This window comes from Schistocerca gregaria, chromosome 6 (genome assembly GCF_023897955.1).
Source record: "Schistocerca gregaria isolate iqSchGreg1 chromosome 6, iqSchGreg1.2, whole genome shotgun sequence".
Classification (NCBI taxonomy): Eukaryota; Metazoa; Arthropoda; class Insecta; order Orthoptera; family Acrididae; genus Schistocerca; species Schistocerca gregaria.
In genome coordinates this window covers 381,733,360-381,760,865 of record NC_064925.1, presented here as the reverse complement: position 1 = coordinate 381,760,865, position 27,506 = coordinate 381,733,360, and the positions used below count along the sequence as shown (strand labels likewise).

General features: G+C 40.0%; 1 protein-coding gene across 1 annotated transcript in view; it reads right to left on the bottom strand.

Moving 5' to 3' along the window:
• Positions 1-27,506, bottom strand: part of LOC126278093 (putative helicase MOV-10) — a 280,795-nt gene that overhangs the window by 55,908 nt on the left and 197,381 nt on the right. Inside the window, exons 12-13 of the mRNA XM_049977939.1 lie at positions 24,747-24,894; positions 15,658-15,794 (exon numbers count right to left, since the gene is read on the bottom strand). Of these exons, the coding sequence (XP_049833896.1) occupies positions 15,658-15,794; positions 24,747-24,894 (285 nt within the window). The remainder of the gene's footprint in view (positions 1-15,657; positions 15,795-24,746; positions 24,895-27,506) is intronic.

Here is a 27,506-nt window from a genome sequence, read left to right as displayed (position 1 = left end):
AAGCTTCAGTAACATACTGTAAGTAAAAAAATATAGAAGGGAATTTATTATTCCAATACACTCTGGGTTGGAAAATGTGATTTATATAATTACATTGCAAATTGCGTTGTTTTGCATACTCATCGGATGTAACTTCCTCCTTATTCTTTATATGCTGCTATTGTATTTCTGTATGTTTACTACTGCAGTTCCACTTGGTGTTCATAATAACTTTGCTCTTGACTTGTGAGTCTCAGTCATCTTTCATCTGTTGTGTGAATATGAGCCTGTGCAGTCGGTGCAAGATATTTTATGTAAATCTTGTTGTATTTCTAAAATGCCAATTTATCACTTTCTTCTTGTCCCTAGAATGACATGACATTATACAGTATATTGCACATATGATGGAGACTTATTGAGATGTATCTGCATAAATATATTATATACAGGGTGAACAATAATAAAACCGACAAACTGCAGGGACTGGATTCCTGACTTGAAGTGGAGGAAAAAATGTCCTATGAATGTGTGTCTGGAAATTCTTGCCATGGTTGATGGTGCTGACGAATTAAAGTTTCTCTGACCATGTACCATGTGTTCCTCATGTGCTGCAGGCTGTGTGAATGATGCAGTGTATTGTAAGCAGCAAAATGGTCTGGTATTCATGTTGGGAACAAGCTGAGATGGTGTTTGTATATGGCCAAACAGGCCAAAACCAGCATGGCTATACAAAAAAAAAGTACCCTCACAGACACCAACCACATCATAACATTTCAAGCCCTTTTTGGGTGTTTGTGTGATCATGGGTCCTTTCACACAGGTGAAAGTGCAGGGAGGCAGTGAACTGTGGACACACTAGATTTGGAGGACCCAGTTCTACAGGATATTGAGGCGATCTCTAATACAAGCTCAAGGTACGTGGCCCACCAACATGTTTAAGCGAAAGTATGATTAATACGTATCTTGCACAACAACTGCTACTATCTCTATCACCTGCAACAAGTGCAAGGATTATAAGCAGTGGATTTCCCTATACAGAAATGATTTGTCAATGGTTTTTGCACCAAAGCATCACAATTATGGGATTTCTGTCATCAGTCCTCGTTGCCAATGAAGCAACCTTTAGCAGAACTGACATCATTAATTTGCATAATAAGCATCTCATCAGCATCAGTTCAGCATCAATGTGTGGGCAGTGATTCTTGGTGACAACATACTTGGACAGTTGTTATTCCACAATGCCTTGATTGACAAATGTACCTGGATTTCCTGCGGAGTACTCTGTCTGGGCTGCCTGAGAATGTGCCTTTGTCAACATGACAGGTTATGTGGCTTCTACACAATAGAGCACCACCCACTTCCGCATTACAGTTTGGCGACACATTACCTTTCCCCACATTGGATATTACACAGAGGCCCTGTAGCATGGCCTGCAAGATAACAGGACTTAAATCCCCTAGACTTTTACCTCTGGGGGCATCTGAAAAGCATTATGTATGTTGAACCAGTTCCTGATGTGCAGACTCTTCAACAGGATGATCACATCACCTGTGACGCTATTCGGAGAAAGGCTGGAATGTGCAAAATAGTGCGGCAGTCTATGATGTGAAGTGTGAATGTGTGCATTACATCCCATGGAGGTCACTTTGAACATCTGTTATGACGTGGAAGTGATGCAATTACCCGTCCCTGTAGTCTGTTGGTTTTATTAATGCTCATCCTGTATATCCATGTTTTGTAAATATGTAGCCACCCTATTATACCTAATTTAATTATACTTTTATTTTTGATCTGTACAGATATGGTGATGGCAACTTAGATTTGCCAAAACTGGTCATCATAAATACGATTATAATTAGTGATCTTTGCTGCTGAAGTTTTTACTTCTGCATATTGTACTACTATAGATTGCCCCCAAACTTGAATGATGTCAAGTGTATATCACAAAGCTCACTCGATAAAATGTCAATGATCACCTTTAAAACATCACACTGGTTGCTTCAGACCAAAGCAGGTGGTATGGAACTGGTACCAGGCAGTTGCGTGGCCTTCTAATGCTGGCGAAAGTCACTTTACTGAAGTGGTGTGTATGTGCTAGTTGATTGTACAGAATCCACTCAGTAAGACAGGTTCACATGGAGATGCAACAGGATGGCAGAAAAATTCTGTACTTTTTGAATGTACATTCAAATGACATTACCAGATTTGTTATGGTATCTGTCAAATGTGTACACAAGGGACGCTGTTCAACTCACAGTCATGTAACATAGCATAAGGACATTGGTACTAACCAAACAAGGCCAGAGAAGAGTGTGACACCTCGTCAGTGACAATCAGTTACTGCTTTCTGTGAATGCAGGTCCATCTCAGCCAGTTTCTAAGTGAACATTGCGAAGGCAGCTGCATGCGATGGACATCAGAGACTAATGGCTCTTAAATGAATACTGTATTGCTCACAGCAGCACGTGAAGGTTTATGTCTTCAATGGGTCAAACAGCACGGAACCTGGATAATAGTTGACTGGAGGCATAGAGTACGGTCTGAAGAGCCACAATTTTGCCTCTTTGCCTTTAACCTACAAAGTGCTGGGTGTGTTCTACAGCTCAAATATAGTTCTGTGATGTTAGTTTTTTGACTCCAGTCCACTAATTCAGGGAATTGTGAACACAAAACGGGATATTTATTTTGAAATTTTGGGTGACCAAGTGTGTGTCTTCCCGCTTCACCATCATGACGAAGATGATATGAACATTCCTGTCTCCAAAGATGATAACATGACTGCACACACTCATTCCTGATTATACCTACTGCCTGTCAAGGCTCTGAGATTCAGTGGGTAATACATAGCACTCAACATTTCCTAAAAATTTGGTAGCTCACAGGATGTAATATGACATTTTCTTGAGGAACTAAGACCACTATTATGTCTAAATCAGAGTTACACAGTTGTAGCCTATGCCTCCTAGGAGGGCGACTAATAATTTTGCTTTGTTTTTGTGTGGCCTATTCTAATTTTAAATTTGAATTTGCATTCTGTGGAAGAGAACATTTCTAGTGTAGAAAATGGACAGTTAGAGGCATTTATTTAGAGACCAGTTTTAATAATACAATGTCACAGCAGGCCAAGGAAACGAAGGGTCAACACAAGTTTTGCATACTGGAGCCACTTTCTCAATACCTAAGGCGGAGAGATACAACTGGCAAGCAAAATATTGCTTACTTCCTCTACTAGGGCTCCCTCTAGTAAAGAAGCCATTCTGTGTCGCAAAATAGTGCCATATACTTCTCCTTTACATGATACGATCGTCATGGAAAACATGTTGCATAGGCAGCTGAAGACTGCTCACACTAATAACAGATTTTGCACAAAAAAGAAGAGAATGTGACAATGGTCAGTGAGACAATATTACCCACCACCATGACAGAGACCAGATGATGAACCTGACATTGGCGAAAGCAGTCAACCACATCATGTCACCACCACTATCTGCCATACCAGGCTTCCACCTTCACCAAACGGCTGGAACCTGTCTGTCACAGCTGAAGACTTCATTATTAAATGGTGGGAAACTGCTTGTTCAATGTTTTGTCACATCAGTCGTACTTCCTGTAATTTCTCAGCAGCAAATTAACAAGAACCGAGGGTCAACAGTTGTGTAAATGGCTGCACTCCAACTGGAACTACTGAATGACATCCTTTTCAGGACTACGATAACTACCATCATGCCCTGATACAAAGGTCCTTCCCATCCCTCCAAAAGTGGTGTTATGTCACCCACATAACCTACATGACATCCTGGTCTACATCTACTTCTACGTGATTACTCTGCTATTCACAATGAAGTGCCTGGCAAAGGGTTCAATCAACCACCTTCATGCTGTCTCTTTACCGTTCCACTCTGTAACGGCACAGGGGAAAAATGAGCTCTTAAATTTTTCTGTGCGAGCCCTGATTTCTCTCATTTTATCGTGATGATCATTTCTCCCTATGTAGGTGGGTGCCAACAGAATGTTTTCGCCATCGGAGGAGAAAACTGGTGATTGAAATTTCATGAGAAGATCCCGTTGCAACAAAAATCACCTTTGTTTTAATGATTGCCACTCCAATTCATGTATCATGTCTGTGACACTATATCCACTATTTCGTGATAATAAAAAACGAACTGCCCTTCTTTGTTCTTTTTCTATGTCATCCTTCAGTCCTACCTGATGCGGATCCCACACCACACAGCAATACTCTAGAATAGGGCGGACAAGCATAGTGTAAGCAGCCTTTTTGGTAGACCTGCTGCACCTTCTAAGTTTTCTGCCTATGAATCACAGTCTTTGTTTGCTCTAACCACAATATTATCTATGTGATTGTTCTGCATCCTTAACGGTTTAACGTTGCAAAGCAATATGAAATGGAATGATCATGTAAGGACCATACTAGAGGAGGCAAAAGGTAGAGTCTGGTTTATTAGAAGAGTTTTAGGAAAGCATGGTTCATCTGTAAAGGACATGGTGTATACAACACTAGGCTACATTCTTTATGAGGAATGCTATTGAGAAAATATAGAGAACAGGCATTTGCAGCTGACTGCAGAACACTTTTACTGCCATAACCAACGTTTTGCATTAGGACCACAAAGGTGAGATGAGAGGAATTAGGGATTGTACGGAGGCTTATGGACAATTCTGCTTTATTTCTGAGTGGAACAGGAAAGGAAATAAATAGCAGTGGTACAAGGGACCCACTACTGTGTACCATATGGTGGCTTGTGGAGTATATGTGCAGACACAGATGAAGCTGTCTTCCCCGATAACAATAGTGTCTTCTGGCAGGATAACTGTCCAAGTCACAAGGTCAGAATTGTGCAACAGTGGTACGGGCAGCATTATAGTGATCTCTCGCTGATATCTTGGCCACCAAATTCGCTCAATCTGAACCCAATGAAACACACTAACTCCTCATCCGGAAGTCATAGGCCCATAATGTGACTGAAGACACATCTGGTGCCTGATACCTCCAGGAAACTACTACAGATTTGTGATCCCTTCCATCGAGAATCACTGCTATATTTTGTTCACCAACATTCTACTAGGCAGATGGTCATAGTGTTTTAACTAAGCAGTGTCTTATTGTAGGGATGCGGGAATGATTTGTCATGTCCAGATACTCTGTCTTCAAGAGTAGTTTATGGCTTTGTCCTCACAAACCAAAAGGCTACAGGCTTCTCAGTATTTCCCAGTGTACAGTTAGCACTGAAAGAACTGCATTGCCACACACCTGTCCCGAGGGCACTGGCCATAATACCACAGAACATGTGGCTTCCGACATTACCCAGAGGCTTTCAGGGTTCATGTGTCAACACTACAGTAGCCTGTGTTTGTAAATTTTTTTTTTTTAAACTGTGAATTTGTTTGTGAAAATGTATAAGAAACACTATATGCAACATATCAAAAAATGGTAACACAACATGTTAATGTACACTTGTGAGAGAAAATATTATTGTATGTAGCACATGGTTAATTATTTATAAAACTGTTTCTTTTTCAATCAAGATGACATATCTGATACTTTGTAAATGATCTATGCATGAACAACTAACAACTGTGAAGAGGAGTCACTGTCATTTATATGGAGGACAACTCCAGATTTCACCACGTAACCTGTGGCTGCTGTATCCACTGAGCACAGAGGCGTTAACACATTAAAAATGTCTCCCGTTTAGACACTCGCACATGAGTCAGCCTTCTGCTAACAGTTTAAACTTCACCACACTTATTCAGAGCAAACCAAAGTTAACATATCAGTATAGTAGCCGCTTGTCAGTCAATTAAATTTTTGTCTCCATTGTCAGTCTACAAGCCCAAATGGGGAGAACCATGAAGACTTTAGCAATACACTCTAGCAGCCACTAATGTGTGTAAAAGACACATCATCATCATCATCATCATCATCATCATCTAATGTGAAAGTTACCATATGGAGTTCTTGTTTTACTCCTGTTTTCCAGACAATTCATTTTTCTTCCGTGTAGTTTTCTGCTTCATCCAGATGGAGCTTTTTCAGACTGTGGCAAATGAATCTTTGACAAATTTTATAGAATTTAGACGAGACTTCAACACAACACACAAGAGGCTACACATAAACTGTAAATTTGTGCCAACATGTGAGCCACAAGTATTTTCAATACAATTTACACTGAAAGCAAAATGTGACAAATAAGGACATACATACATTACTGGTCTGCTAAAACCACAGCACCTAGAACACCCAAGAATCTACACATGCTACGCAGGCCTTGTTAAGATATTCTTACAAAACAAAGTTTTGCCAACTTAACAAGGACACACACACACACACACACACACACACACACACACACACACACACACACATCCATCCATACACACACAAACACAAGAACACATATTTAAAGGCAAAGAGTTTGGGCAGTGATGTCAGTCGAGGCGGAAGTGTGGAGGCAAAGATGATGTTTAATGACAGGTGAGGTATGAGTGGCGGCAACATGAAATTAGCAGAGATTGAGGCCTGGTGGATAACGAGAAGAGAGGATATATTGAAGGGCAAGTTCCCATCTCCGGAGTTCGGATAGGTTGGTGTTGGTGGGAAGTATCCAGATAACCCGGACGGTGTAACACTGTGCCAAGATGTGCTGGCCATGCACCAAGGCATGTTTAGCCACAGGGTGATCCTCATTACCAACAAACACTGTCTGCCTGCGTCCATTCATGCGAATGGACAGTTTGTTGCTGGTCATTCCCACATAGAAAGTTTCACAGTGTAGGCAGGTCAGTTGGTAAATCACATGGGTGCTTTCACACCTGGCTCTGCCTTTGACCGTGTACACCTTCCGGGTTACAGGACTGGAGTAGGTGGTGGTGGGAGGGTGCATGGGACAGGTTTTACACCGGGGGTGGTTACAAGGGTAGGAGCCAGAGGGTAGGGAAGGTGGTTTTGGGATTTCATAGGGATGAACCAAGATGTTACGAAGGTTAGGTGGGCAGCGGAAAGACACTCTTGGTGGAGTGGGGAGGATTTCATGAAGGATGGATTTCATTTTGGGGCAGGATTTTAGGAAGTCGTATCCCTGCTGGAGAGCCACATTCAGAGTCTGATCCAGTCCCGGGAAGTATCCTGTCACAAGTGGGGCACTTTTGGGGTTCTTCTGTGAGAGGTTCTGGGTTTGAGGGGATGAGGAAGTGGCTCTGGTTACTTGCTTCTTTACCAGGTCGGGAGGGTAGTTGCGGGATGCGAAAGCTGTTTTCAGGTTTTTGGTGTAATGGTCCAGGAATTCAGGACTGGAGCAGATTCGTTTGCCACAAAGGCCTAGGCTGTAGGGAATGGCCCGTTTGATATGGAATGGGTGGCAGCTGTCATAATGGAGGTACTGTTGCTTGTTGGTGGGTTTGATGTGGACGGATGTGTGAAGCTGGCCATTGGACAGATGGAGGTCAACGTCAAGGAAAGTGGCATGGGATTTGGAGTAGGACCAGGTGAATCTGATGGAACCAAAGGAGTTGAGGTTGGAGAGGAAATTCTGGAGTTGTTCTTCACTGTGAGCCCACATCATGAAGATTTCATCAATAAATCTGTACCAAACTTTGGGTTGGCAGGCTTGGGTAACCAAGAAGGCTTCCTCTAAGCGACCCATAAATACGTTGGCATACGAGGGGGCCATCAGGGTACCCATGGCTGTTCCCTTTAATTGTTGGTATGTCTGGCCTTCAAAAGTGAAGAAGTTGTGGGTCAGGATGAAGCTGGCTAAGGTGATGAGGAAAGAGGTTTTGGGTAGGGTGGCAGGTGATCGGTGTGAAAGGAAGTGCTCCACTGCACCGAGGCCCTGGACGTGTGGGATATTTGTGTATAGGGAAGTGGCATCAATGGTTACAAGGATGGTTTCCGGGGGTAACAGACTGGGTAAGGATTCCAGGTGTTCGAGAAAGTGGTTGGTGTCTTTGATGAAGGATGGGAGACTGCATGTAATGGGTTGAAGGTGTTGATCTACGTAGGCAGAGATACGTTCTGTGGGGGCTTGGTAACCAGCTACAATGGGGCGGCCAGGATGTTTGGGTTTGTGAATTTTAGGAAGTAGGTAGAAGTGCACGGTGTCGGTGGGGTCAGGAGTTTGATGGGGTCAGGTGAAAGGTTTTGTAGGGGGCCTAAGGTTCTGAGGATTCCTTGAAGCTCCGCCTGGACTTCAGGAATGGGATTATCTTGGCAAACTTTGTATGTAGAGTTGTCTGAAAGCTGACGCAGTCCCTCAGCCACATACTCCCGACGATCAAGTACCACAGTCGTGGAACCCTTGTCAGCCGGAAGAATGATTATGGATCGGTCAGCTTTCAGATCACGGATAGCCTGGGCTTCGGCTGTGGTGATGTTGGGAGTAGGATTAAGGTTTTTCAAGAAAGATTGAGAGGCAAGGCTGGAAGTGAGAAATTCCTAGAAGGTTTGGAGAGGGTGATTTTGAGGAAGAGGAGGTGGGTCCCGCTGTGATGGAGGACGGAACTGTTCCAGGCAGCGTTCAATTTGGATAGTGTCTTGGGGAGTTGGATCATTAGGAGTGGGATCAGGATTATTTTTCTTCGTGGCAAAGTGATATTTCCAGCAGAGACTACGAGTGTAGGACAGTAAATCTTTGACAAGGGCAGTTTGGTTGAACCTGGGAGTGGGGCTGAAGGTGAGGCCTTTGGAAGGACAGAGGTTTCGGATTGGGAGAGAGGTTTGGAGGAAAGGTTAACTACTGAATTGGGGTGTTGTGGTTCCAGATTGTGTTGACTAGAATTTTGAGGTGTTGGGGGGAGTGGAGCTGGAAGTGGGAGATTGAGTAGATGGGAGAGAGTGGGTCTGTGTGCAATGAGAAGAGGTTGAGGTTTGTTGGAAAGGTTGTGGAAGGTGAGTGAGTTGCCTTTCCGGAGGTGGGAAACCAGGAGATTGGATAGTTTTTTGAGGTGGAGGGTGGCATGCTGTTCTAATTTGCGGTTGGCCTGTAGGAGGATGCTATGAACAGCCGGTGTGGATGTGGGAGAGGAAAGATTGAGGACTTTGATTTGGGATAGTAGTTGACGGGTGTGTTCATTGGCCGAGTCTATGTATAGGTGAAGGATTAGGCGGGAGAGGGCTATGGATTGTGCAGTTTGGAACTGGTATAAGGACTGATGGAAAGAAGGATTGCAGCCAGAGATGGGAACTTTAAGTGTGAGGCCTTTGGGGGTAATGCCAAATGTCAGACAAGCCTGAGTAAATAAAATATGGGAGCATAATCTGGCTAGGGTGAAGGCATGTTTGCAGAGGGAATGTAAATAACATTTAATGGGGTCGTTGTAGGGATGTTGTGAGGTTGACATGGTATTAGGAGACAAAGGTGTGAAAAAAGTCGAAAAAGTGTTGGTTTGAGATGAGCTATGTTGATCCTGTGCAGAACTTAGGTTGGTGAACAACAATGGGTGCAAAGGTTAGCTAGATGTGTTGTCTCCAAAACACGTTAAAGTGTGGGGAAATTCAGGAAAATTTCGAAAAAAATTGGGTGTAAATGTATTTAAAGGACTGGTTATGAACTGGCAGGTTATGAAAATGAGGCTAACAATTGTTTGACGAAGAAATAATAACGTTTAAACCTGCGGGAAGCTGCTAAAAAATGATCGGTTATGTGGGAAAAAGGGAATGGAAATAAAACGAAAGTTGTTGGAAATAGCTGAGATGGTTGTTTAATGGGGGAAAGGAACTGAAGCTGTGAAATAGTATTCATGAGTTTACACAAAATATTTGTAAACTTGGAACAGTGGATTTTATAGCAGCGGTAATGTTGAAAGCGTTAAAGTTTTCAGGTAAACCTCTTAGTTCATCCCTATGAAATCCCAAAAACCACCTTCCCTACCCTCTGGCTCCTACCCTTGTAACCGCCCCCGGTGTAAAACTGTCCTATGCACCCTCCCACCACACCCTACTCCAGTCCTGTAACACGATAAAAGGCAGAGCCATGTGTGAAAGCACCCAAGTGATTTACCAACTGACCTGCCTACACTGTGACACTTTCCATGTGGGAATGACCAGCAACAAACTGTCCATTCGCATGAATGGACACAGGCAGACAGTGTTTGTTGGTAATGAGGATCACCCTGTGGCTAAACATGCCTTGGTGCATGGCCAGCACATCTTGGCACAGTGTTACACCGTCCGGGTTATCTGGATACTTCCCACCAACACCAACCTATCCGAACTCCGGAGATGGGAACTTGCCCTTCAATATATCCTCTCTTCTCGTTATCCACCAGGCCTCAATCTCCGCTAATTTCATGTTGCCGCTACTCATACCTCACCTGCCACTAAACATCATCTTTGCCTCCACACTTCCGCCTCGACTGACATCTCTGCCCAAACTCTTTGCCTTTAAATATGTCTTCTTGTGTCTGTGTATGTATGGATATGTGTGTGTGTGTGTGTGTGTGTGTGTGTGTTATTGTGCCTGCCTACCGGCACTAAGATTCCAAGACTTACCAAGCAGGAAAGAGCCGGTACACAGGCACAATAAATAAAACACACACACACACACACACACACACACACACACACACACACACAGAATTTCTAGCTTTCGCAACCGACTGTTGTTGAAAGACAGGTGAGGTATTTGCGGCGGCAACTTGAAATTAGAGGAGGTATATATATATCCTAAAATGTCTATCATTAAAATGGAGTATATGAATATTTTGGGAATACTTAGGTAACTAAGTGCAAACTGAATTTATACCAGTTCTGTATTTTATTCCTTCTTGTTCCTACAACTTCTATAATAACTTTTGGTTTCATTATTTTGCAACTATCCTGCATGACCCCCTTTCCAACCAACTTGCATCATAGGGTGGTGGGTTTTCGGGTTCCGCTGAATAGGTCAAGCGTGCACTACACACAGGAGGTGACTACATGTGTAGCAGGGGCTGTGAGGTGTGGACTGGGAAGTTTTTTAAGATTAGACAGTCTCGGGAAAGATCAAAAGGGCTCCAGTATCAAAGGGTACAGGGCAAAGAAACGACAAGAATCGACCAAGCAACAGTCGGTATTGTTGTAAGTTGTTGTAGCTGATAGAAAGCACTGAAGCTGAAATCATTATAGGAACAGAAAGCTGGCTAAAGCCAGAGATAAATTCTGCCGAAATTTTTACAAAGGCGCAAACCGTGTTGAGAAAGGATGGATTAAATAAAGTAGGTTGTGGTATGTTCGTGTCTGTTGGTAGTAGTTTATCTTGTAGGGAAGTTGAGATAGATAGTTCCTGCGAATTACTATGGGTAGTGGTCATACTCAACAGCTGTACCAAAATAATAATTGGCTCCTTCTACCAACCCTACTACTCAGATGATATAATAACTGAACGGTTCAAAGAAAACTTGAATTTCATTACAAGTAAGTACCCCACTCATACAGTTATCATTGGTGGAGACTTCGATCTACCCTCAATTTGTTGACGAAAATACATGTTCATGGTGGAAGACAGAAAACATCCTCCAAAATTGTATTAAATGCTTTCTCTGAGAATTATTCTGAACAATTAGTTCATGAGCCCATACGAATTGTAAATAGTTGTGAAAACACACCGGACCTCTTAGCCACAAATAATCCTGATCTAATAGAGAGCATCATGATGGATACAGGAATTAGTGAACACAAGGTCATCGTAGTGAGGCTCAAAACCACTAAAAATAAACGCAAAATACATCTATTTAAAACAGCAGATAAAAATTAGCTTGATGCCATCCTAAGAGTGAGTCTCCATTCCTTCCATGCTAATTATGCCAATGTAGACCAGATATGGCTCAAATTCAAAGATACAGTATAGAAGTTAATAAGAGACAGGACTGATCCACCATGGTACACAAAACACATCAGAACACTGTTGCAGAAGCAATGAAAAAACCATGCCAAATTCAATAGAACACAAAATTCTCAAGACTGGATAAGTTTCATGGAAGCTCAAAATTTAGTGCGGACATCAATGTGAGATGCTTTTAATAGTTTCCCCAATGATACGTTGTCTCAAAATATGGTAGAAAACCCAAAGAGATTCTGGTCATATGTAAAGTACACCAGTGGCAAAAAACCGTCAATACTGTCACTGCATGGTAGTGGGTGATGGAAATGTTACCGATGATGGTGCCACTAAAGCGGAGTTACTAAATACAGTTTTCTATAATTCCTTCACGAAAGAAGACAAAGTAAATATTCCAGGATTCGAAACCAGGACAGCTGTTAACATGAGTGACATAAAAGTAGATGTCTAAGGTGTTGCAAAACATCTCAAATAACTTTAGAAAGGGAAGTCTTCTGGTCCAGATGATAAACCAATAAGGTTCCTTTCATATACAACTGCTCACTTGACGAAGGGTCTGTTCCTAAAGACTGGAAAGTAGCACAGGTCACACCAATATTCAAGAAAGGAAATAGGGGTAACCCATTGAATTACAGACCCGTATCACTGACCTCAATTTGCAGTAGGATTTTAGAACATATACTGTACTCTAACATGAATCACCTTGAAGAAAATGACTTATTGATACATAACCAACACAGATTCAGAAAATATTGTTCTTGTGCAACACAGCTAGCTCTTTAATCCCACGAAGTAATGAGTGCTGTCGACGAAGGATCTCAGATTGATTCCATATTCCTAGATTTCCAAAAAGCCCTTGATACCGTTCCTCACAAGCGACTATTAATCAAATTGCATGCATATGGAGTATTGCCTCAGTTGCGTGACTGGATTCATGATTTCCTCTCAGAGGTCACAGCTTGTAGTGATAGATGGTAAATCATCGAGTAGAACAGAAGCGATATCTGGCGTTCTGCGAGGTAGTGTCATAGGCCCTCTGCTGTTCCTGATTTACATAAATGATCTAGGTGGTAATCTGAGCAGCCCCCTTAGATTGTTTGCAGGTGACACTGTAATTTACCGTCTAGTAAAATCATCAGACGATCGATTCCAATGACAAAATGATCTAGAGAGAATTTCTGTATGGTGCAAAAAGTGGCAATAGGCACTAAACATACATTTATACATACATACATTAATCGTTGTTCCATAGAACATAAATAAGACATTTCATAATGATGTGGATCGTGTCACTTTAACATAAGTTTTCTTCACACAAAACAATTTTTTTTCACTTTTTTCTCCCCCCCCCCCCCCTTTCATATCTACGAATTCATCTATTGAGTAGAAGGATTTGTCATTCAGAAAATCTTTTAATTTGCTTTTATATGTTGGTAGGCTATCTGTCAGACTTAATACTATTTGGCAAATGACCAAATATTTTTGTGGCAGCATAATTCAACCCTTTCTGTGCCAAAGTGAGATTTAATCCAGAATAGCGAATGTCATCCTTTCTTCTAGTGTTGTAGATATGCACTTCACTGTTTTTTTTTAAATTGGGATGGTTTATTAATGACAAATTTCATAAGTGAATATATGTATTGTGAAGGTACTGAGAATATCCCGAGTTCCTTAAATAAATGTCTGCAAGGTGATCTTGGGTGGTCTCCAGCTATTATTCTGATTACACACTTTTGTGCAATGAATACTTTCTCCCTTAATGACGAATTTCCCCAAAATATGATGCCATATGAAAGCAGTGAATGAAAATAGGCGTAGTAAGCTAATTTACTGATATGTTTATCACCAAAATTTGCAATAACCATACTAGCATAAGTAGTTGAACCTAACCATTTCAGCAGATCGATGTTTTCTTCCAATTCAATTTCTCATCAATGCACACACCCAGAAATTTTGAGTATTCTACCTTAGCAACAGACTTCCGTTCATAGTCTATATTTATCAATGGTGTTATGCCATTTACTGTACAGAACCGAATAAACTTTGTTTTCTCAAAATTTAGTGAAAGTCCATTTGCAGAGAACCACTTAATAATTTTCTGAAAGACATTATTTGCAATTTCCTCAGCTGATTCTTGCTTCTTGAGTGTGATTACTATACTTGTATCATCAACAAAAAGAACTAACTTTGCACCTTCATGAATATAGAGTGGCAAGTCGTTAATATATATTAAGAACAATAAGGGACCCAAGACTGAACCCTGTGGGACACCATACTTGATACTTCCCCAGTTAGAGGACTCAGCTGTTTTTTGTGGACTATCTGTACTGTTAATTTCAACCTTCTGGATTCTTCCAGTTAAGTATGAATTAAACCATTTGTGCACCGTCCCACTCATACCACAATACTTACGCTTATCTAGAATAATTTCATGATAAACACAATCAAAAGCCTTTGAGAGATCACAAAATATCCTAATGGGTGGTGTGCGAGGTCATCCGCATGGGTACTAAAAGAAATCTGAGAAATTTTGGGTATACGATAAATCGCACATATTCGACTAAATACCTAGGAATTACAATTACGAGCAACTTAAATTGGAAATACAACCCAGATAATATTGTGGGGACGGCAAATCAAAGAGTGTGTTGATTGGCAGAACTCTTAGAAGATGCGACAAACCCACTAAAGAGGCAGACTACATTACACTTGTCCGTCCTCTACTGGAATATTGCTGCACAGTGTGGGATCCTTACCAGGTAAGATTGACAGAGGACATTGAAAAAGTGCAAAGGAGGGCAACTGGTTTTGTGTTATCGGGCAATAGGAGTGAGAGAGCCACTGATATGATACGCGAGTTGGGGGTGGCAGTCACTGAAAAAAAGGCGGTTTCTTTGCGGCGTGATCTATTTACGAAATTTCAATCATCATCCGAATTTGAAAATATTTTGTTGACACCCATCTACGTGGGGAGAAATGATGATCATCATAAAATAAGAGAAATCAGCTCTTGAATGGAAAGACTTAGGTGTTCCTTTTTCCCAAGCGCCATTCGAGAGTGGAATGGAAGAGAAGTAGTATGAAAATGGTTCGATGAACCCTCAGCAGAGTAACCATAGAGATGTAGATGTAACAACTTGTTTTTAGAAATTCTAGCTATAATACATACTTTATATCAACATTCATGACACAATTATTAACTTGCAAAAAACAATTCTTCCAATATTTTCAAGATCAGTTAAAATCCCAGCATATCATCAAAGAGGTGTAATTACCCTATTCTTCAAATTTGTGGTTTATTTGTTGCCAATTACAATAATATTTTCAATGGAAGTCTGTTCACCATGTAACTGAAATGTATTTAAATATTCCCATCTAGCCAGGTTCAGACAAGAAGCTTTCAGATTAAAGTGGAGTCAAATATTTTGACAAGCTTATGTATTTTCGTCTAAAACCTAAAATTCGTGTTGAAACTTCTTCCACAAGATTTTTTTTTTGTTCTTTCCTCTTATTTCTGCAAAGAAGCAACATGTATTGTGGTCAATTCTGTCCCACATATGTTATTTTCTAAGCTTGCATTAAACACCGAATAAAATTAATCATTTGAATCTGTTATTTAATGTGCTTCTTTGTTGATCTTAACTCTACCAAAAAAATCCGAGAACGAAGATCAAATAAAAGAGTGCAAATTTATTTTCCAAGTCACCTTTCCACTTATTTACAGGTAGGGACTTTGTATGCACATATTGTCAATTTTTACATCTTAAAGTGGTTTAGTCTAACTTTTTAATTTTATTTTTATCTACTAGCCATTCTACAAACGGAAAGAGCACTACTTTCTTACCAGTCTCGTGTAGAAGAATGCAGGCGCAGGAGTTCCTTAGTGGAACAGTGTGGAGCCAGTCGCTGTGCTACATTATCACATGCAGCATTGGACGGTGCTGCCACCAGGCAATAGGAGCCTGGCATCATTTTCTTCACCTAGGTTTAAGGCAATATCCAGATTACTTACATGTTCCACGTGTCACCTTGCACGATATATTGTAATGACACTGGACAAGCTAGGTTATAAAATATATTTAAGCATGCTTGCATGTTGATCATTTACAGATGAATTCACAAACCAGAAAACATTACTTAGTTAGACAACACAAGTACTTAACCCATTTGTACTAAACATGCAAAAAGTTCTTAAACTGAAATTCTTGTATGGGATATGATGAGTTATCATAGGTTCTGGTAGCAACATTTTACATTCATTCTAAACTCAAGTTTATTAAACTGTCATTTAGGTCATTTTTTTGCACTGTAATTGATGTCTTTGTTTCTTTTGAAATATAATGCATTATTTCTAATAAATCTCATCAAAAAAATTTGTAGTGTGTATGGTGCTGCACACCACTCCAGAAGAGCTGGGTGTATCTCTATGTACCGACAAATGATGCTCCATGAACAAAAACAAGCTATAAAACAAATTATTCCATAAGAGAGCACAACTACTGTGCTGATGTATTGTTTAATTCACATGTAGATACTAAGGGTCCTCGGTTCAGATCATGAAGATATCATCAACGAATCTGAATGAGGTGAGGACTTTGGGCTGACTGAAAACCTATAACTTCCTTCCTGAGGGTGAGAACATACTATTCACATTCCTCCAGGTCCTTACCAACTTCTCCCCATTCACTTCACTTAGTCCTCCCCAACCCAATAAACCACCTACTTCTATGTTGACATCCACCCTGCTAACCACCAACAATACTTCCACTTTTACAGCTGGCACCATTCCACACCAAGAAGTCCTCGCACCATCTGGCCACAAACGAGCACACCTCTCGTGACTCAGTACTACCGAGGACTGGAGCAACTAAATCACATCATGCATTCAGGTAGTCTCTCTCTCTGCACTAAAATGACAAGTATTCACCCCATCCCTCTGACAGTGGTATTCCCCTGCTCCCAGAGCTTACACAATGTCCTTGTCTGTCCCTACTCCACCCTAACTCCTCACTTCTTGTCTCATGGCTCATATCCCTGCAACAGATTTAAATGCAAGACCTGTCCTACACAGCCTCCCACTACCACCTATTTCAGTCCTCTCATGAGCCTTTCCTATCCTATTAATGGCGAAGACACCTGTAAAAACAGCCATATGATCTACCAACTTAGCTGCAATTACTGGGCTACATTCTATGTGGGCATGGCAATTAAAAAGCTTCTAATAATTTCCGGGTATGCAGCTGGATCCCATCGACATTCTGCCACGATAATTCGGGCCAGAGACGTCCGGCCATCATCAGGTGATTACACAACTACTGAAGAGCCCAGGTGCACTTGCGGTATTTATGTCGAATCTCACGCATGCGAAATGTACTGGCATCCTACAGCGCATGTGTCAGGTGTTGACATGTTGATTCCAACTTTCGCCAGAGTTGTTCATTTTATTAATAGTGTGGACACCAACAATGTAAAACGCAAAGCGAGTCTGGCTTGAGTAAGAACAAATCCGTTTTACGTGTCTTGAGTTAGACGCTGTTGCTAGGAATTTATATTATTTACATCTGAAGATTGCAGCAAGGTGTTCTTCCCTTAGCTGGGACTGGATTGACAGTGTATTCTGGGCCAAGGCAGACTGGGCTCACAGGAACGGTACGAACAGGCAAAGTGCAAAGTTTAGCCAACTCTTAACACGAAAGCAGCAAGAAGCTATCTCTGGACGATCTGTGATGAACCCCACGGAGAAATCTTTTGACGATGTAATGATGTCAGTGCTTGTGAAAGGTTTAACCTTCGCTCCTACACCTGCTTCATTGCCTTTAACGGATTTCATCTGTTCCATTGAAGAAGCCATTAGACGTCTCCCTGTGGATTCTGCAGACGAAATTCGACGTGAATCTTGCCAAACGTTGTTGAAATGTGCGCCACAACGGAGTAACATCTCGCCAGCTGAAAGAGCTGCTCTCCGCAGCCTCAGAAAAGATACTAGCACAATCTTACTGCCTGCAGATAAGGGTAACGCCACAGCTCTTCTGACAAGACAAACCTAGAACGAGAAGATATATTGTCAGCTAAATGATTCTACGTACTGCAGAACTGAAAAGGACACAACATGCCAAGTATCAAGGAAAACTGCTACCCTTTTGAGCGACTGTTCTCTACCTGAACAAGTTATCAAGAGATTGAGACCACACAATGCAGTACCACCAAGACTCTATGGTCTTCCCAAGATACACAAGGATGGTACCCCACTATGATTAATAGTGAGTAATATTGGTGCTGCGACCTATTCTACAGCAAAATATCTGGCCTCACTACTAAAGCCTTATGTGGGTAAGTGTTGCCACCATATACGTAATTCCGAGGATTTTGTCAGTCAGCTTCGATGTGGTCTCACTTTTTACCAAAGTGCCTTTAATGGAATCAGTACATCTTATTGATAACTTATTCAGTGCAGAAATGACGGCCTTGTTTGAACATATACTCTCCTCAACGTACTTTTTATTCAATGATGAATTCTTTGAACAAGCAGATTGCGTCGCCATGGGGAGCCCTTTGTCCCCTGTGGTAGCTAATCTCTTTATGGAGGATTTTGAGGAGAAAGCACTTGAGTCTGCTGTTTTAAAGCCTACGGTCTTCTGGTGTAACGTAGATGATACTTTTGTTGTATGGCCTCATGGCAGACAGGATCTGGAGAAATTCCTTCATCACTTAAACTCTTTACATGAGAACATCAAATTCATGATGGAGATTGAAAAGATAGCACTTTACCATTTCTAGACGTGCTAATATGCTGTAAAAATGATGGCTCATTAGGACATTCTGTGTAGAGGAAACCAACTCTCGCATATCTGTATCTCCAGGCGTCAAGATGCCATCACCCAGCACAAACAGCCGGTGTTCTCAGTACCTTAATACATCAAGCGCATGTAATATCAGATGATGAAAACCTCCCCGCATAATTAGAACATGTGGAGAAGGTTTTTAAAGAAAATGGCTACACTTCACGCCAAATAATGAAGGCCATGCGCAACTGTCATAACAAGAAGCAACGCACCAAGGACGTTGATGACGACTTTAAATCAACTGCGCTCCTTCCATATGCCGGGAATGTGTCATCGAAAATAGGCCCATCACTGAAGAACAATAAAATCAAGGTTATCTTCCGTCCATCAGCAAAGAACAGGGCCCTGATTGGATCCGTTAAAGACGATTTACAACTGAAGAAAGCAGGTGTCTACAAAATTCCCTGTGAATGTGGCTCTGCATATATTGGACAGACGACAAGAACTGTCCATGAACGATGTACAGAACATGAAAGATACACCCGTCTGCAGCAACCATCAAAATCGGCAGTAGCAGAGCACTGTATTTCATTGGAGCATTCAATGAAATACAATGGAACAAAAATTTTAGCTCCGGTTTCCGGATTTTGGGATTCCGTAGTCAAAGAATCAGTGGAAATACGTCTTGCTGATAATCTTATAAATCGTAACAATGGCTTTCAGCTGGATCCAGTTGTTAAAATTATACAATCACAGCGGAATCGAAAGCGCCATTCGATACTCAATGACTAGATGATCTTTTATTTTCATCGTCGAGGTCAGCACGTACAACTCGGCTAGGTCGCGCATGTCAACACCTGACGCATGCGCTGTAGGATGCCAGTACATTTCACATGTGCGAGATTCGGCATAAATACCGCGCCTGCACCTGGGCTCTTCAGTAGTTGTGTACTCACCTGATGATGGCTGAACATCTCTGGGCCGAAATATTGTGGCGGAATTTCGACGGGATCCGGCTGCGTACCCGGAAATTATTAGAAGAAGAAATACGCCGGGAAAATTTCAGAAGTCACAATTAAAAAGCTGTCTGTTCACATGAATGACCACAACCAAACAGCAGCCAAGAAACAGCTGGGTCACCGATAACAACTTGACAGTCTTTCTGATTTGCGCATTTGGGAGCTCTCCTTGCAATACATCCTTTGTTTCCACAAAGCAGTTTGCCTCAACCTCAGCTAGCCCGTCCTCCAACTGTGTGTGTGTGTGTGTGTGTGTGTGTGTGTGTGTGTGTGTGTGTGTGTGTGATGCTTATCCACTTATCTGCCACCACTCCAGCTCTACCCACACCTTCTATCCCACCAGCACAGGCCTTTCCACTCTTTTCTACTTCCCTCCTCTCCTCTGTCCCCTCAGCCCCACACCAAGTCCACCACAGGTTTGGCAGCGTTAGTGTTGTCCCCTAAATATATCTAGTAGTCATCATAAATTTTGCATAATGATTGCAAAGACTAGGTCAGATTATTTAGGACTCGTGTGGAGGCACATAGGCAGTGGAACAGGGAATGGGTTAACTAGTAGTATTCACTTTACAGACAATCCATGTTTAATTTTTTGGTGTAAGGTTAGGGTGTATACCATAAGCTAGCTTTTGGAGGTGATTATGCTTACATGTCAATATTGTATCCCAAACTGCAAATTAATTTGGACTTTACAGTGAAACTGTATTCAAGGAGTGTTAGTATACATGAATTTTCATTCAATGACAGTCTTGGTAGCATTATCACATAAGAGAAACAGACTGCTGCAACTCGCGTAACTCTACTAGTTTAACAAATGATTATTAACCTTTAACTTCACGCGTGCCTGAGCAGGCACCACGAGACTTTTTGGTTTATAACTTCTACTGTTGGCACACTACAGACATGCTCCACACTATCGCAACAGTAAGTATTTGTGTTACATTTCTGTAGACCAAACAGGTACTTTTACATAGTATTTATTTACAATATGCCAATATGGTTATTTGCTTTTATTTCTGTACATTTATAACAAGTGCTCACTTTCTCTGATGAGGACATTTTGAAATTGTTAGAAGAAGTCACTGACTCAAAGAGAAGACATACAAAGAAATAACCCAGTAGTAGTAGTAGTAGTAGTAGAAGAAGAAGTTGACAACAACAGTTATCATGATTTCATACACAGTGAACACCTTTCTGGTTCAGAGGTCGAGCAAACTGAAGGACCTCCTAGTGAAGGAGAAGGAGAACACAGCCCAGGAAACTATTTTTATGGTAAGAACAGATATAAATGCCATAAATCAGCCTGGAATTCATCTTGTATATGACAGTTCAACATTATACGAGAGAGCGAGATGTTGGAAGGATCTGCTGTTTGTAAAAATGAAATGTTGCCAGTGTGTGTAGAGTGCTGTGAGCTATTATTTACCAATGGTGTGACAGACTATCGTGCTCTATACCAAGAAGAAACCTGAGGACAAATATTCAACTTCATTATTACAGCCATATTATGCTAAAAAACATTGCTGTGAGTTATGAACTTATCTTGGATTACTTCTGTTTGCATAGATATTCAAGTCAAGTCATTAAGATGTTAGATCGCTACGAGCAAGTGATTTTACTGGTAGAGGTATTCGTCAGGGTGTAATGGGAATACACAGATTCATTCATTTCAATGTAGCCTTTGATGAGGTCAGTGAATGAGAAGAAAGAAAAATCTACAGATAGACTGACCTTGATGCCAGAAATTTTTGAAAAGTTTATTAATAATCACAGCACGAACAATTCTTGTTCAGAATATTGGTGTGTTGAAATGTTGGTAAAATTTCAAAAAAAGTCCTCACTCACAATGAATATCAAAAGTAAACCAGGAAAATAGGGCCTGAAAATCAGTGATTTGTAATGCAAAACCGCAGTACTTACATAATGCATTTATATACTCTGGAAAACCGCCTACCCAGAAGTATCCCTTTCGCATTGCCAAAGCAGGATGTGCTAAGCATGCACTGCCATTTTATGGAACTGATAAAAACATCACTGGAGACAGGTTTACATCTGTTGGTTTAGGAGATGAATTATCGAACTGAGGACTAACATGGGTACTGCATGAAAAAACAAATGGGAAATTCATCAAGAGTTTCTGTCTTATAAAAGAAGACACACTGAATCATCATCATTTGGATTTGGCTGAGACAAGACCATTGGGTCATTCATTCCAAAGAAGTATAAAAGTGTAGTTTTACTACATTCTATGCAACACACAGTGTCTGTAAATCAACTATCCAAGAAAATGGAAAAATAGAATTTTACAACCACACTAAAGGAGGAGTTGAGGGGTTTGAAATGCTCAAATTATGCATGTTTACGAAGAACAAGAAGACGACAAAACAAAACCATGCTGCTATACTGCATATTTCCTAACAAAAGGCTATAACGATTACATAAAGCCCATTTCCATTGCAACAAGCCTTGTAAAACCAGACTAGAAAATACCCCCAAAGAAGCCCATATTTTGCCGAAGATATATCTGTAAGAATGAGCAAGTTGACTGGCAGAGAAAAAACTTTATCAATGCCCAACGCAGATGTGAATGGCCATAGTGTTTTTAAAGAGCGAAGGTGTTCTATCTGCCCTAGGTCAAAAGTTTAAAGAGCTCTGTAATATGTAAAACTTACAAAAAAGGTATCTGTAAGCCTCATTCAAAGACAATTATTGTTTGTCCTGCAACTCCAAAGAAAATGAATCTATTTGTAGGCACATAATGTGCTGTCATTTTTTTCTTATTAGTTATTTTTGCTTTAAAATTTTAATTTCATTTTATGTCCATATTCTGTTATTAAGAAAAAGTTTAATTAGAAGTTAATTTTCATTTTATTTTATCTGAGCTATAAAAATAAAAACAAATGTTTTTGTAAATGATTTAGAATTTCTCTTAAGACCGATTATTAAAAGCACAATAACAGATTTAAATAATAAATAAGTTGTCTTTTATTACGTAAATATGCAACATATTTCCAACAATTATTTATAAACATACCTAAACTCTGTTGGGATACTTCCAGACCTCACACGTGACAGTACCAAATCAGCAGGTGTACTTAAAAGGTTACAATAAATGCTTACTTTGAACATCTTTATATTAGCATTATATCATCTTGGTTCAACTTTGTTGGAAAATTAATAACTGAAATCAAACATCACTATTGACAACTTAACACCATGATTCTGTACAACACAGTCTTCTGACCAAGATTTTACAGTTGAGAATTTATATTTTTAAAACTCCCTGGCAGTGTACCTTAAACTGGAAGGTCTATATACATTTAATTACAATTGTGGTGATTTGGTTTCAGATGGTTTAGGATAACCTGTATGATTAGCTTAACTACAATCTTTCCCGAAAAACTCATTTTTATCCCTCAGTAACTAAATTTACTTTATATGTCTTTCTGCAACTAGTTTTGAGCATCGAAGTTTCATGCAGAACTTGTGTTACAGTAAGCTGTCTGAGAAGGTTCCACAGTACCTTCAAAATCACCTGTTATAATAAAGAACCTGAAAACATTGTCAAGAAGTTTAAAACCTTACATTCTTATCATGTTTGAATGTTATATAGGTGAAATAATGTCATTGCATGCTATGTCTTTCCATGTGAGTTCACTATTATTTATTATGTGGTGTTCCACAAGAGTTGTCACAACAACAGGCAAGCAATACACAACACTGCCTCACATTCACAAATCAAACATATTAACTGCAATTCATCAGTCTTTATATGCTGTACAGATCATGAAACGGATTCATAGTAACAAACATGTAAACCACGTGAAATGTACATTGTGCAATGTATGTGTTGAACAAATGCCTCAAATTTTGAATGAAAATTAGAAAAATTGAGACTTAGAACTCACTTAACACTTCTTGCCATTAAAAGGCAGTAATGAGTTTGTTGATCAATTGTAAATAGTGGTATAGTATGGATCTCTTACAATTCAACGGTAAGTAAACAAAAGCACTAGCTAAGAGAGAGAGAGAGAGAGAGAGAGAGAGAGAGAGAGAGAGAGAGAGAGAGAGAGAGAGAGATTCTTCTTTTTCTGCTTCTGAAAATGACTTTTTGCCCAAAAGCTAAAAGTTTAGAACTCTCTTCATCTCCTCATTGTGTGTGTCTGTGACTCACTGCCTCCTCTATTTGGTTAATAGTAATTTGCCCTTTTCATATTACTGACCAGCTACTTTGATTGATCCTTCTACTTTCTTCATCAGTAGTCTCCATTTCATCGTCATTATGTCAAATGTACACTGGAAAACTTTTCTTGCTCTGGAATGCAAGTACAGACTCTTCTCACCATCAAAATATCTGCGAAGAAAGGGTCTCACCAAAGGGGCAGGGGAGGGGGAGAGCATTGAACATAAATTAACTGAAACAAGTGGTGTAAAATAAGGAAACAAGTGAGGGAAGTCAGAATCAATATGAAGGAAGTGAATTAGGTTGTTAGCAGGGACTCTGTCCTGCAGAATAATTCAGAGAAAAGAGATAAGGAAGCAAACTTCAGCTCAGAAGAAGGAGACAAGCTGTAATGGCTCGATGCCTCACATTCACCATACACTTACTCTCAAAAGAGTTGTGAGCCTGTTGGAATTGAAGAGTGAAAGATGCCACTATCACTGTTTGCATTCTATATGTCTTCCCAGCATCCTTCCCTTGATTTATCAATACACCCTGTGATCGAGCCAATGTTTATTCTGCTGTTACACATTATTTTTGCCTATGTGACAATGACTTAGCTGCTCAATGTTTTATTGTTCCACTTTTACCAACATGGTCAAATAAACTATTTATTATTGTTTTCACATCAATTCACTGAATGTAGTCAGGTTTAAGAATAAGATGTTAATGGCTGTTACACTATCATCTTCAACCCTTGTTATGAATTTTACTGTAATAAATAACAATGTAAATTAAAACTGCATATGGTAAGAAATAAATAGTGTGTTACAGACATGTGTTTTTATTTATAAATAACTTCTCAATTCAGTACTGGACAGATTTACAGTGTAGCAAATTTTCTACAAAATCTATCAAACATTTACATCTAGAGCATAAATAAAAAAGAAATTTAAGGTTCTAAACTAACCTGTAGAATAGCTTCTACTAACGTTGCTGTTTTTCCTGTCCCTGGAGGTCCATAGATGATGTATGGAGCAGGCCGTGATGATCCTTGCAGAATGCTTACCACAGCCTGATTTTGTGCCGGATTGTTCACCAGTTGTCTGTTGTAGAATCTAATTGATAGCAAATTATGATTAGAAATTATGATATATGAGGCCATTATAGAGTACAGAGTGACAATCAACAAGTGTTGGATGATGCATAATGCCTCCATAGATAGCACAAGAAAGAGGCTAAGAATTTTTTGGTAAATCAATCATGAAAACTTCCCACAAAATTTCATCAGAGATAACATACTCTTTTCAAACTTCCTGGCAGATTAATCTGTCAGGAAGTTTCATATTAGAACACACTCAGCTGCAATGTGAAAAATTCATTCTGGGAACATAGGCTTTTGTTTTTACGTGCTCACCAAATAAATGAACACACTTTAGCCAATATGAAACAAGTTTCACACAGCCATCTCTGAAGAATTCCACCTTCTGTTTCCACAACCAGGCTCTCGCCTTCATATGGATTTCTTTACAGGAGACATTATGATGCCCATTCATAACTACCTACCTTTTAATGAAAAACTGAACCACATGGCACCAGATCTGGACTGTGTGCCAGATACAGTACTGATGGAAGCTGTGGATTTCTAAGCCTTTCCATGTCCACATACAGAGTGTGTAGTGTATCGTTGACCTGTTGCAACAAAACATTCTCTCTCTTTCCTCAAATCCTCCCAAGGCGCATTCCAACAACTTGGTCTCTATGCATCTAGCTGAGATCACAGTCAAATTTGGTGCCAGAAAATCAATACAGATAGTTCCATTGGCATGCATGCCATCATTTTTACAACTGAAGGCTGCATTTTAAATCTATTTCCTGAGTGACACAGAGTGTTAAGATCACTACAGCCAGTACTGTAAAGAGCTCTCGTGCTTTAATAAGGAAGAAGGTGAGCATTTAAAAGTATTTGTTATTGTATTTTAATATTTTTTATTTAAGAAATTTATGAAAATTGCAGGGAAGAAAACTCACTTAGACATCAAAGTATTTTTTTTTAGTAATGTCATTGCTTAAAAAAGAGGAAAAGAGACTCGTCACTGTTACTAGTCTGAGGGTCATATAATTACCATATTGGCCATAAAATGTGTGAAGGAAAGTAGTGCCTCGATCTGCAACACAAGTGTGAGATCCTACGGATGTAAGAGGAAATGAAGAAGAAAAAGGGGTTGAACCATGGAATGGTGCTTGTAACCGACTGAGTTTATACGTATTACTGTCACACAAATAAGTCTGTGTGGTCAGAGTTTTCAGCAAACCTTGACAGCTTTTGATCAACAATGAATAAAAGCAAATCATACTACCAAAAATTTTGTGCACAAATGTAATCAAAAGACCTGCCACTACACTTATTATCGCAAACTTTCTTCGATTCTCTTTAAATGATCTCCACAAAGCTTCATTTTTTGGTAGCAAAGCCATGGTTTACTTCAAGGAAATTGGTATGTAAAATGCAACCAATTTATCGTAAGCTTCAGTCTTTAAATTCTTATTTATATAGTTTTTGAAACTCACTTTCAACAAGAACTGTCATTCTTTGTACATATTTACGAAGACCGTAAAACGTCCTTTGTCCAGCAACAGGAATTCGCCATGTCGTGTTACATACAGTGAGTTACTGACGGGAATCTGCAAAAGAGTTCGAAACAATCCCGTCACGTACTGTAGACAACTGATAGAAGAGTCTGTGACAGCACACAACAGCATGTGTGACAACGCCACATGCCATGAGTGTATGTCTGAATACGCTGGCAGGCAACTAGAGGGTTTATCAGAATGGTGACCTAACTACATACTTGCCTCTTAAATGCCATCATGTTCACTTGGAGATTCTTGTTTCCACAATTCCGTGACTTGTCTGAAATCACATGGGTGTGAATGTCTGTGAGAGGGCCCATATTTAGATGTGGCACCTGCAGACTACATGGATGATGTATTTCGTCTCTGGAGGACAATAACTGTCCATACAGGTAAATGCCAGAACAATAGTAGATATTTTATTGCGTGTAATTTATTAACTGGGAATTCTATGTATGTAAAAAGATTGTTTGCAGGAGGAAATGCAGAACATAACATAATGAAAAAGACTTTCGTCATTACAACACAGAAAGCAGAATTGATCATCATCATATTATGTACTGAGTGATGACAGAGCAACTGATCACAGCCCATTTGCTGCTCTAATACACTTCTTTTTCTAACAGTGCCCTGTTTGTATGTGATTCCTAGCTCTGAAAGAATCCTTGGTTTGTTGTTTTTAAATAGAACCACTACAGCCAAGAATTTATTTGTTGCAACATTTAAATGAGAAAAAAAAACAAGTATTTTGTAGAAATAAACAAAACTTTTTTAGCAAAGTAATTACACATAAAACTGACAATTGTAACATGAAAAACATATATTCTCTTCAGTTCAGCCAAATTAGGTATTTAGTTTCCAGTCAAATGAATGGGGAAGATAAAAGTATTTTTATTTTTACAGTAATTTTTATGACTCTGACAGAATGTGTTTTTGTGCTGTTGCCCTGGAAACAGTGTGCATTAATGGGATGCATTTAGTTTTGTTAACTGTGCAACCTTCTTGGAAACATTACATGAAAATGTTCTGGCAATATTTGTGAAAGGAGAGTTGTCGAAGGACAATTTTTCTTCCTATTGTAGCCAATTTCTTCCCA